Source organism: Anticarsia gemmatalis, chromosome 15 (genome assembly GCF_050436995.1).
Source record: "Anticarsia gemmatalis isolate Benzon Research Colony breed Stoneville strain chromosome 15, ilAntGemm2 primary, whole genome shotgun sequence".
Taxonomy (NCBI): Eukaryota; Metazoa; Arthropoda; class Insecta; order Lepidoptera; family Erebidae; genus Anticarsia; species Anticarsia gemmatalis.
The window spans coordinates 788,755-802,051 of record NC_134759.1 but is presented as its reverse complement, the minus strand read 5'-3'; the positions used below and the strand labels follow the sequence as shown (position 1 = coordinate 802,051).

At 39.4% G+C, this 13,297-nt stretch overlaps 1 protein-coding gene across 5 annotated transcripts in view; it reads left to right on the top strand.

The window, feature by feature from the left end:
• Window positions 1-13,297, top strand: part of ClpX (Caseinolytic protease chaperone subunit) — a 58,208-nt gene that overhangs the window by 41,457 nt on the left and 3,454 nt on the right. For 4 of the 5 annotated variants that reach the window (XM_076123524.1, XM_076123522.1, XM_076123520.1 and 1 more), the window contains 7 exons: window positions 8,241-8,385; window positions 8,712-8,803; window positions 9,080-9,233; window positions 9,635-9,830; window positions 10,151-10,243; window positions 10,531-10,659; window positions 12,109-12,273. In XM_076123524.1, coding sequence (XP_075979639.1) covers window positions 8,241-8,385; window positions 8,712-8,803; window positions 9,080-9,233; window positions 9,635-9,830; window positions 10,151-10,243; window positions 10,531-10,659; window positions 12,109-12,273 — 974 coding nt within the window. Of the gene's footprint in view, window positions 1-8,240; window positions 8,386-8,711; window positions 8,804-9,079; window positions 9,234-9,634; window positions 9,831-10,150; window positions 10,244-10,530; window positions 10,660-12,108; window positions 12,290-13,297 lie in introns of all 5 variants that reach the window. The other variant, XM_076123523.1, reaches the window with a different exon arrangement.

Below are 13,297 nucleotides of genomic sequence, written 5' to 3'. Positions count from 1 at the left end.
TTTTTGCTATTGGTTTTCGAAGACGATGTCCAGTATAGAACGAGGTGGAGCCCTCCACACCATATATCAGAAATTACTGTTGGTAACCAAACGATGATTGCAAAATTACTTTGAAATATGTATAGTAGTAATTTCATTATTTTTATTGAAAAAATGCTTTTGAAAAAGTGCATAGATTAAAACTTTTAAACTCTCGCGTTGCATGTTTAATAGGCGGTGCAACCTGCACCGAAACGTTAAGCATTTTAAGGTAAAATGCGTGTTCGCGTTAATTCCCGTATCCTATTATACAGCCTTGGCCAGAAGTATTAGGCACCCCCACTAAAGTTACTACACACTTGTGCTATTTGAATAATGAATAAATATTCTATTGAAAATTGATCTTGGTGTCTTAAATCACTATTAAAAACAATGAGTGCCATATTTTAGTGGTCGATTAACAACTGGTGCAACAATGACCAAATATCATAATTTCTTACAACTTTGTTTTTGATGTTTTGTCAGTCTGCATTTGAAAGTCTGAGCTTAAAGCTAGAACATTTGTGGTTTTGTGATTAAAGCGAGAAGAAATCTATTTGAAAATGCTAAAAACAAACGAAATTAGTTTTAAAAATCGTGTTAATTTCGAACTTTTCCATGAGCAAGGTAAGAATCAGAAAGATATCGCGCAGTTGGTGAAATGTTCGTGGTGTTCTGTGCAATCAGCTATTAAACGATTCGCTGAGACTAGCATTCACACAAATAAACCAAAAACAGGCAGAAAACGAGTGCCTACTAGCCGTCAGAATAGGAAACTTATCTGTGGGTGTGTAAAATACAGAAAAAAAACTTCTTTGAAGCTCGCTGCCGCTTTAACTGAAGAGATTGGAAACCCGATAAGCACTCGAACGGCAAGACAGAGGCTGGTAGAAGAAGGCTTAAAAGGTTGCAAAGCCAGGAAGCAGCCGTGGCTTTCAGGAGGCGACAAAAGAAAACGACTTGAGTGGGCTCTGAGACACCAATATTTCACGGAGGAGGATTGGTCTAATGTGCTGTGGTGTGATTAATTCCAACTTGAGGTTAGTTTTACTAATTCAGTTTATAACACAATAACAACGATCAATGTAATGCTAGTCTGCAATCTTAAATGTTATAAGGGTTTGTAATGTGTGACTTTTTTTCTAATTTACAGGTATTTTAAACACCAGGTGTGGCGTTCGTGAGGCAACGCAGAGGTGAAGATTATCACCTAGATTGCGTAGTCCTACGCATAAAACACGGCGCAGACAGTTTAATGATTGGGGGTTGAATGGCTGCTGATGGAGTCAGCCAAATGTTCAATTGCAAAACTCGCACAAAAAGTGAAAAGTACATTAATGTCCTGGAAACTGCTCTCGTACCTTCGATTTCGTGTTTTTTTTGTGACAGTAACCTAAATGGTGAAATTCCATCAAGGCAATGCTTTGTGTCACAAGTCAGCCACCACATTGCGCTGGTTTACTGATAATTGTATTGATCCGTTGGAATGGCATGTCCAGTCCCTGGACCTAAGCCCTATTAAGCATTTGTGATGTATTTTAAAAAGAAAAAATAACAGAACACTCGAAAACATCAAAAACTGCTTCAAAAAACGCGTTAGTGCAAAAATGGGATGCATTTTTAACAGAGGATTGTACGAATCTTGTACGTAGTATGACCACAGAGATGCTGCTGTCATAAAATCAAAGGGTGACTCAACAAAGTATTGGTGTTTTTATAATGTTCTAATGGAAATAAAGTACTTTAATCATTACAATTAGTTTTATTTCTCTGTAATCTTGAAATATGCAGTAATTTATAGGGTGCCTAATACTTTTGGCCAAGGCTGTATATTAAAAGTGCATAGATATTTTGAAGCTGAATTTTACCCGCCAGACTTTGACCAGAAAAGTTTATAAATTGACACTCATGAACTCTGTACTAAGTAGATGAGAGTAGAAGATAATAATGTTATGAACACTTACAATAATAATCTGAGACAATAGGATGTAACATAAATATTGTATGTTATTGTTTAACTTAAGCTTATATGTATTTGAATACGTGTGTTATTGAATATTAATGTGCACGGAATTTTGTACGTAACACGTTGATAATCTTTGTGTACTGTGATAAACTGCTACTGTATTGAGCTATGATTATGAACTGAAACTGAAAATTAAATACGCTTTTTTGTGATTTCTACAAAAGTTTATTTTATTCCATCAATTTATTATTCGTATTTTAAAGTATTATGGCAATAACGTAGACCTGATTCCACCATTTGTAAAAAAGTATAAGTTACTTTCTTAAGTTGACAGCTGTTTTCGTACATTTTTCTGGATAGTTTATCCGACACTTATTTATAACCCGTTGAATTACCTTATCTTCTAAAAGTGTACCTAAACAGCTCGAATATTAGCACGGTTCCACTCTCAAATCTCTATGCTAAACATGAAAATCGTCTCAGAACATTATAACGTAAAAGCATAACAGACAGACTTGATTATTGCAACATTACTATACAATTTTTACAAAACATTATTATAGTATACTTATAGTAATTGTTATAATCATTACTTAACTCAAGAATCATTTTCTATCAAGTTTATACATTTAGTGAACATTTTCTTGCAACAACACAGCTTACGTACACTTTCGTCACAGTTACCTTAGAATCTTAGATGAACGTCTCCAATGAATACTGATTGTAACATGTCTTAACTATTACAAGATTAGATTTATGACGGCACGTAACACATTTACACCTGATTAATTGTCATTAGGACATTCTAAGACATTGTACTGACATAACCTGTTTTACCCGGTGTAGGCAGGGGTAGTACACCCATTTTTTTGGTATTGACAATGTTAGTCCCATGCAATAGGAGGAGAGTATATTGCTATTTGCCGGGCACGTTACCAAACTCTGGGATACTGTTATATATATAATATATAAATATTATATTGTAAATTAGTAGAAACCAATAGCACTTTGCTCGACCCGGAAATCGAACCCAAGACCTCATGATCAACAATCTAGGCTTATATCTCAGATATAGGGTAGGCCCTTATGGGAACAGCTAGCAAGAAGCTCATCATATTTTGCATTTGTCCGTTTATTCGATACATATTTATGCTAGCTTCGAAATGATTTAAACTGCAAATAAAATCTTTATCGCAGACCTAGACCTTTAGACACAAATATCGTATAACTGACCAAATAGGACTCAGCCATTTTTGTTTGTCTAGCCTTTGGGCAAAAACGTATGCAAATACTTGCATTACCTGTCAAAATATTAGATCTTGTGCACACAAAAAATATATGAAAAACCTCCATTCATTGCACAAAAACATATAATAATGTTTTCTAAGTATGTGTGTTGTGTACAGTCAAGAGCAAAAATATGTACACACTGTCAAAAGATTTTTTTTAAATAAAATTACCACTGATTGTTCACGTCTAAGTGTAAGTATTAGTAGGGAGCATAGCAAAATTTATAAGTTACACATTGCCCTTAAGCGTCTAAAAGTAGCAAACGGGGGGTAAGGGGGTGACACAACATATCAACAATGGTCGCAGTGTCAGCTGGCTATCAGCCTGCATCCCAAACATAAGCTAAGACAAAACATTCAAAGTTATTTAACAATCACTGTGTATGTACCTACTGTTGACTAAAAGCAACAATGAAATAGATATTTTCATTGGAATTACATTGTTGTGATTTGATTATCATTGACAATGTTAGTGTGTATGTGTTTTCGCTTCTGGCTGTACATTTTTTATAATGTTATTCATATGCAATAAGATACAATACATATCATTGTTTTTTTATTCATACTCTCGTATGATTTATTACAGATTATTATGTTAAACATTTTTTTGTTATTAGGAATGAGGTTTTTGACTTCGGGTGTCGACTTTTTAAGTCTGCGTTAAAATTTTCATGGTCAAGGAAAGATGGTCAGTTTTGTACAAACAACCTCTCAGGCCTCATTTACGGAGACACGGGGCGTCGCGCGTCGCGTGTGGCGTGGCGTCTCGCGGCGCGTCGGACGTTTTTATTGTTTACGTAGCGGCGGCGCGTGAAGCGGCACGTATCATCGCACGCGTAAACACAAACTTATAGCAATATACGATGTTGTTTATAGAGACGCGAGGCGGGAAGAGTGGCGCGGCCCGCCGCTGCGCCCGCGTCGTATTCTCAAGTGTGTAGCGAAGCACGCGGCGGGCATCGCTGCGGCGCACGCGGGGTTCTCAGTTTACCGACTTAGTTTTAGGTTAGCGAGAGATGGGAGCGCACGTGTCGCAACTTACAGCATGAATGAAATGAAGGTTCCGCCACAGGCATCGCTTCATCGAGAATCGCCGCAGCGTGCGCCGCCGCGATAAACGCCGCGTGAGACGTGACGATGCCATCCGCGGGCTCGGCCGTAAAACACGCTCCATTTCAAGCAAACGCGTGTAAAATCGCTTCACCGTAAACGCACTCATCCAACGCCCTACATTTGAATTTAGTGCGGACCGCGCAGCCTATCGCTACGCGCGTCTCCGTAAATGAGGCCTCAAGCAAGGGTAGCGTCGTCTCTTCATTCAATATGAAAGGGTTTTGAGAAAGCTTTACTATTTCTTTATTCTTATTTTATGTTTAGAAATCTTATATTAAGTTTAAGAAAAACTTATATTAAGTATTAGTATAAATTCGTCATTTTGGATGTCAGTTTAAAAATACTAGAATCTGGCCGAAACTGCTTATAATCTGGATTTACATATCGGACTTCTTAGCCCTTATATTTTATTGCGCGGACGAAATCGCGGGTACAGGCTACTTTTACACAAAGACGCCAATCTTAAGTTCAAAATTTCGCCACATTATCGAATGCACACCGCGTCTTCCACGTGGGCGATACGTACAAAACATTACACGAACTCAATACCGTTTGAGAGATGAATGACAAACTCGCTATCAGTATGCGACGTACGATACGGAAGAATTAATAGTGTTCTTATTAGCTTTTCCTTTGTTTTGTAATAATTAGTTTTGAGAAGAAAACTTTATTTACTTTTATAATATACTAATTATTAGTGAGTTAGTCCGCGTGGCTTGCGTTATGTCACTGACAAAAACCAATGGCAAAACTTTTTCATGGTTTCTTCAAAACTACTATTTCTAAAGCCGATATGTCGTTCTGAGGACTGGGGGATACGTTATAACACTGCAAAGTTTCATCGAAATGCGGTCAGTAGTTTTAGCGTGATTAACCAACAAAAAGTCGAAATCCAAAAATAATAATTTTGAACAGATACATTACAGTCGCCGTTTTCCATCGGCGTAGGCCTCTGCCTACCCCTTACCCAAGAAGGCTACTGACTATCCCTAAAAATTTTTCTGCCTAATTTATATTTCTAGGTGTTGTCAAACATATCGGTATAAATTTAAATAGTTATTACAAAATGATACTTTTTCGAATAAAAAAAAATCGATCGACTTCTCAGAATATTTTAATTCGATTTTTTCCAAAAGGTGCAATAACCTAGACCTGATATTATTACGAAACGTAATAAGTCCTTTTATGTTAAAGCATTGGGGTTTTATAAGGACATACACAATCGGGTCAATGCAATCGAAGGTTTGTTTACCAAAAAGGTTGCAGCCAATTATATTAACCGGTTTATACCAAACTTACACGTGCAGAAAATTTAAAAAAATGTAGTCTACTCGACCTTGACTACAACTATATTTTTTTTTCAAAATTAGTGCAGTGGCTTGTCTGTTAAAGCGTGGCGGATAAATAGACGTTAATGGTAATTTAATTGGTATGAAAGGTAATTATTAGAAAGATAGGCGTTATATTGAGCTAGGTAACTGAACAGGGGGTTTATAGTGGTCAAGTGTGTGTTGCACTCTCATAATACGGTGGGATGATAGTCATAATGTAAATAATTGCTTTCGAAATCGACTAGTATGCTCAGCAGTTTGGCAAGTGCAGTACTAATTTATCGCTGATACGTTTAACAATGTTATTATTTTGATTTTCAGTATTTTCATTTTTTTTCTAATAACCTCTTAATAGCGAAAGGTATCCGGTTTGAAGAAAGAACTCTTAAAAACCACACGAAAAGAATACAAGATTAAGTAAATAAATAACTGTTTCTTTCATAAAACGTAGATATAAATAGCCTAGCTCTAGTTACGTGACCAGAATATTGACAAAATGTCAGTCGAAAGAATAAAACAAGTTGTTTTGTTTACTCCAAATAGTTAGTATAGTTAGTCACTTGACCTGAGTTCAATGAGCCATGACAATAGGTACAAGTGTACAATATACCGTTGTTACTAAACAGGTCGGATTTTGTATCTATTTTTGACGAACTAGTGTTTTGAAAATGTGATTAGGATTGCGATTCTAATAAACAGTGTAATAGCTTATGTGTCGGTTAAGTTATCTGCTAGATAAAGCTGCCTGATAAGCCAACTGGTACTTATTTAGAAGATGTTAGATCGGCGCTCAGCCAGTGTGTTACCGAGACCAGTGTAATCTAGCCGAAACGTCAAGCGAATCAAAGTAGATTTGTTTGTTTGTTTCAGTTTAACGGTAAATCTAATTCAATCGCGCCAAAACTACTGAACGTTTTTTGATAAAATTTGGTACACATATAGTTTACAACCTAGAAAACATATAGGATAATTGAATCCCGGGAAATCCTTTTGCAAAGTCGCTAACTAATTGCAAAATAAAAAACTGTACCTCTTTCGCATTCTAAAACATTTCTTCATAAACCTAAAACGTTCTAGAACTCAAAACTCAAAGATATCGTATTCAGAAAGCACTGTCGGCCCTTAAATTTCATAACACGGGTAACAATGAACAAAGAGTTAGTTGTACATTCTGTGCGAGCGCTCGCCCGCAATTACGCTTATAATGAGCTTTCTGTATTACAAACGTGTGGTACGACTTAAATAACACTGTTGCACTTGTCTTTACAACTCACATAGCTACTTGCACTCACTGATAGGTAAACTGAAGGTTAAGCAACCCTTACCGCGGTGATACCATTGGTGGCCGCTTAGTGATATTTGAACTGAGCGTCTCCGTGCTTCGGAGGGCACGTTTAAAGCCGGTCCCGGTTGTTGTCAATTAAGATAACAGTCGTTAAGTCGTGTCAAAGGCCTTTTGGCGCGGAATAACTTAGACACTAGGTTGACTACTACTCCTACTACGATTACTGTCTCCGTGCTTCGTAAGTTGGTCTCAGTTGTTGTCAATTTTGATCATCGTGTTTCTTTGCATTTTTATCACACCCACTTAAAAAATATCTGCAATCTCTTTCATATCCTAATTTTTGGCTTTATAATAGTAATATGGATAATTCCCAAATATTTCTTAGAACCAATTTTTATGCGATAGACACCGAGCTAAATAATGTTATTTAAGCATTCGCAAAAAAGTCTTGCGATGTTAAAAAAAAACTATTTTTGTATTCTAAATTTACGCAATTTGTATAAAAGTCTATTTTTGTTTGTGAAATGAATAAAATATCAAGGTTAGTGCGTGCTCTGTTTACTTAATTATATAATTGGGTAATTTGTAAGCAATCCGAAATAATAACATCCTTATGTAGTTACATTTTGATTACACTATTATTCTTACATAATTGCTTGGTGCTGAAAAGTTTATGATTTCTTTAGCAATTCGTTTTATTTTCTAATTGGCTTGTGTAATTCAGCTCGCAGGCTTGATCTTTGTCAACCGATTATAATCAGCTGGCTGTCCTGAGGTGGTCAGCTCGCTTTTTTGTGTCACCTGCTAAAGAGTAGATTATATTGAAAAACGTACGCCTATGTCGCGTGCCCGGGTCTTCAACAATCTTTCTCCTACATTTCATAATAATCAGTTTAGCGTTTTAGTTGTGAAACCTCAGCAGACAAGTACAATAGAATAATTAACCCATTTCTGTGATGACTCCCATTTATCTCTAATGTGGATATCCTCTTAAGATAAAATTAGTGTCCTACCCCTTGCTGAATATTAATATATTAGACCTGTAAAGAGATGGTCCCGGAAGTTGTCGTTGTAAACGACCGTCATATTGACGGTCGTTTAAACCACATTAAGGTCCGACGGGTGGCTAAAACAGTTGTTCAAGCCGCCCATAGGCTTTTTTCTTTGACCTTAGGTCGACCACGAACCGTACGATGGTGGAATATACTAGTAATGTTCTATATGTCTGTTGTTCCTAGGTAAAACTCTGCTAGCACAAACGATAGCCCAGTGCTTAGACGTGCCGTTCGCGATCTGCGACTGCACCACGCTCACACAGGCCGGCTACGTCGGCGAGGACATCGAGAGTGTCATCGCTAAGTTGTTGCAGGACGCTAACTTCAAGTAAGTGTTCCATACAAACTATAGTAGTAACCCCCGTATAAATACTTGTATAAATCGATGAAAAAAAAACTTAAATGAATGCTACTTTAAATTAATTGCAGCATCTCAGTATTTTTTTAAATATTTAGTCAGGTCGTGTTAAACATTCTATAAAAAAGTCACAGTAAAAGATTATTACTTATGAATATCATAGTTAGTTTGGTCCCTTCAATTTGTGACCTTCATTATAGGTATTATGATGAAGGGCATCTTTTGCAATACTCTTTATTTCTTAAATACATTTACTGCTATATCAAAATGGAGCTTCATGTAACATTTTGTTTCAGTGTGGAGAGAGCACAGACAGGCATAGTGTTCCTAGATGAAGTCGACAAAATCGGTGCAGTACCGGGTATACATCAGCTCAGAGATGTCGGAGGTAGGTCCCTTTGCCAATTTTTGTCAACGATAGTTGAATAGATATTTAGTTTAACAGATAATTATTGTTAACTATAGATTAGAAATATAGTGTGTTCAAAAGGCAAGAATTTCTTTTTTATTCTGACTGTTTTTTTTTTAAACGAAGGTGGTTGTTAAAGACATGCGATGTAACCAAAAATGAAGAAAACTTCAGTAATATTTATAATCAAATATATGATCCATTTTCGGCGACTACTAATGACATCAACTAATATGACTATCAATTGTGTCGCAGGCGAGGGTGTCCAACAAGGCATGTTGAAGATGCTGGAAGGTGCAGTGGTCTCAGTCCCGGAGAGGAATTCCCGCAAGCTACGAGGCGACGCGGTTCAAGTCGACACTACCAATATACTGTTCGTTGCGAGCGGTGCTTACAATGGTCTAGATAGGTCAGTATATTTGATGACTTGTTGTGTGTAAAGAAATAGCGTATACGGACGTGCTCGTGTACGTATACGTTAACGTTTGTATTGATTGGTGAATTTTGTATTCATATTTTGTTATGAGCTTAGTTATTTTGTTTCTATTTTTAACAAAATTTAAATATAGTAAATTGTCGTATGTGTAATTTTTGAGTTTAGTGATGTCCATCTGGAGTTGCGTAAGCGATTGGATGGTCATGAGGTAGAACGCGTTTAAAATGTGCATATTGTGTTAACATTAATGGTTTATTTCAGCTCAAATGTTAATGCATAAATGGAGTTGTATGTAGTCGATGAAGACAACGTGTTTAGGGTCGTGTAGGAATCAGTTATATTGTGATGTAGCTAAGTGTGGTTGTGGTCCGTAGACTGGTGCAGCGGCGCAGCAACGAGAAGTACCTGGGGTTCGGCGCGTGGGACGCGCGCTCGGGGCGGCGCGCGGCCGTGGCGCAGGCGCACTCCGACGCGTCGCCGCTGGACTCGGCGCAGCAGGACAACGACGAGCGCGACGCCTGGCTGCGCAAGGTGCAGGCCCGGGACCTCATCGACTTCGGCATGATCCCGGTACGTGCCACTAACACCAGCGACATCTACTTCGACACACGTTGCCATATTTGTGACATCTGTGTCGTATATGTTAACTAAAGCTAGGCAAATGTGGTGGTGAAACAAGAGTAAATACAGCAGCACTAGTGCATGATATGTGAGGAGCGGCGTGGGTGCTACGTCTGGGTACTACAGCTTCCAGCTTTGAATCGACTCTTCACGAAGAATTCTGTCTTCACGAACAACTGCATTCAGCACGAAGAACTTGTTGTACCACGTCCTGCCTCTGACTAAAAAAGTGAAGAGTGACGGCTAAAAGTGTATCGTTTGTCTTACAGGAATTCGTAGGCAGATTTCCAGTGCTGGTGCCGTTCCACAGTCTCAACCAAGACTTGCTCGTGCGGATATTAACGGAACCTAAAAACGCAATGGTAAGTCTACCTACTAATATACTCTTTTAATAACAGTTTAAAAAAAATCATTTCTTTTATAATTCTGAAACATAGCACTGTTATCTTAATTGCTTGAAACTTGTTAATTCAATGACGAAGGAACTCGATCCATACTTAAGTAAAAAATTAAAAGCATTAAAATAATTATTCATTTAAACTTTTTATCCATTTGCCGTCATATTATCTATTGGATAGTTTAACCGATACCGACACAATAGCTATGAAACTGACTGACTGAAAAATCTTTAACATCGTAATATGCTCAGGTGTCGCAATACAAGCTGTTATTCGCGATGGACAAGTGCGAGCTGTCGTTCAGCGACGACGCGCTCAAGGCGGTGGCCGCGCTCGCCATGGAACGGAAGACCGGCGCTCGAGGACTGCGCGCTATTATGGTGAGTTCACTTGTCTATTCCCTGTACTTTCTGTGTCTTAATATACATAGGTCCTTTTCCTGGCACGCGTATTTTGATGATGATACGCCCCTGGCGTAGGACAAATGTTGTTTGTTTGTTTGTCGGATGGTTAGTGGTCAACCTAGTGTCAAAGTTGTTCAAGCCGCCCGAGAGGCCTTTGACGTGGCTTAACGACTGTTATCTTAGTAGACAACAACCGGGACCGACCACTATGCGGTCACCCATCTATGGAATGACCACGCCAATGGTTGCTTAACCCACAGATCATTTACCGACCGGTGAGCGTAACTGGCTATGGGTAATATGTCGTTTGATGCTGCAGTGTCTTATGTGTCACGACGATATACGTACTATGACCATGCGTGCGACCCGCGTCACGGTAAAACAACACTGAAGGCCCGCTGCGCGCCCGCAACCAATCCGAATTCCGCTTGGTAGGAAAAACATGTATGATATAATAGTTTGCGGGCAGCCTGCATGCGATTTAGATCCGCCACGGACAATAATAGTAATCGTGATAATCCAAAAATATTTTCATCAAGATCATTGAAGTGCATATTTCGTATTATGTTTATGTTGTTTCCGCCGGCAATTAGGAGCCTCAACTTTGAGTCACTAGGTGGCGGTATCTTCATCGCTATAAGTGGCCCAGGTTTGGCCCCTAGACCATTCTGAAATTAAGTGTTAAAGTAGTGTAGGAGAATAAATGAGAGAGAGGAGAATGAATGAATCTAGAATAACTTAAATAAAAATACTGTACCGTAAATGGAAATACCGAGAGAGGACGCTCTAGGCAATGTGTTGCAAAAAAGTCAGGTGCTTAGTACTCGTAAACGAAGGTCCCATATAACAAGACGTATGGATGTGAATGTGGTTAGGGAAGTTCGTAAGGATTGGACCAAGAGTCGTTCTTTGGGGTTTGCCTATATCTATGAGAACAGGCGTGATTTTATGCATGTATGGATAAATATCAATTTATGGCGACACTGTTTGTCTCTCGTCTGCGCGCGGAGGCAGTTAGGGCATTCGCTGCGTTAAGCGGGTGTCCGTCGCGGATGCTCGCCGCGGATGTCCGCGCCGTGTGCCCGCGACGGTCGCCCGTCTGTCGCAGCGCCGCCAGTATATTGTTGATCGCGTAGGTATACAGTCGATAACTATGGATTATGCTCCGTCGCGCATACACGCGGCGCGGACTCCGTCGCCCGCGCCGCGCGTCCCGTCACCCCCCCGCGTGCGACGGCTACCCGCCTCACGCAGCGCTGCGACAACAAATTACATGCAACATGCACGCGGAGCGGCCGCATGCGCCCTGCGTCGGCTTAACGCAGCGAATGCCCTTAGGCTTTGTCGATTGCGCGCTTTTATTGCGTGCACGACGTGTTATGTTGGCTTTTGGTTTCGTATTGATTGTCTTCATTTGGTTCACAGGAGAACCTGTTGCTGGAGGTGATGTTCGAGATCCCCGGGTCGGACATCACGGGCGTGCACATCCACGAGGGTTGCGTGTCCCGCTCGGAGGCCCCGCGGGTCCTGCGGCGCCGCGAGCCCAGTGCTGCCGAGCGCGCCCACCACGACCTGGACGACTGGCCCTCGGTGCGCCTGCACAACTGTACGTAGATAGTGTAGTGTAGTCTTAGCCTTACAGCGGAATACTCGCAGGGAACGGACCTGAAGTAAGTGTTAGTACATGGGTGCTGATCGCTGAGTTGATGTCTTAGGTGTCTTGTAAAGTAGACTGTAGAAGATGTAGATAGTACGTGCGAGGTGAGCGAATTCGCGTTATAGGCGCAGGTAAGAGCTGTTATGCGCAGTATGCAATAGTAGTGCGTGCGGCTAAGTCTCAGCGCATGCGTGTGCCGCCCTGCGCGGGCGTGGCGGCACCGACACCTAAGTGATGCGTCTGGAGGATGCGTGTATCGGACTCATACTTTTCTTATCCTTGCTTATCATTTTGTATCCGCTTATAGTCAACTTCCGATCATACAAGATTTTTTATTTATTTATTTAAACTTCACACGTTCACGCGATAGCGGACTTGATATCAAGGGCCTTCTCTCCAGGCGAACTCAGCATTGATAAAATGCAGATGATGCAGTGATAAAAAATAAGTTCACCCTTTTTTTAAATGCGGCCTCTCCCGTCTTGGCATGGTTGGACATTTATATTTTTCTTGCTGTTAAAATAGCCGATCAGTGATAATGGAGCATTCAAATAATGAATGATTTTTTTAAGCAGGACTAGTACTTTTTGAGACAATTCGTTAGAAACATACTTACATACAAATATTTCTTTTTTTAAATATTAGTTTAGATATGTTAATTATTATTAATGATCATTAAGCTGTTTTTTCACAATTGCTATAATGATTTTAATTTGTGAATTGTAGCCCCTTTTTTAATGTATTCTTAGACAGAAATACGGGATATAGTGAGAACGTAAAATATTTTGTTTCGCAGAGTAGTCACTGTGTGTCGACGGCAGAGTTTCCGCGCTCACAGAACGGATGCTCCATGTGATGTTTTGTTAGTTTTATTCATGTTTTTGTTTTTAAACGTAACTTTTTTTATATATGAGTAGTTTTTTCGTGTATTTTTATTAATATATCATAGGATATTAC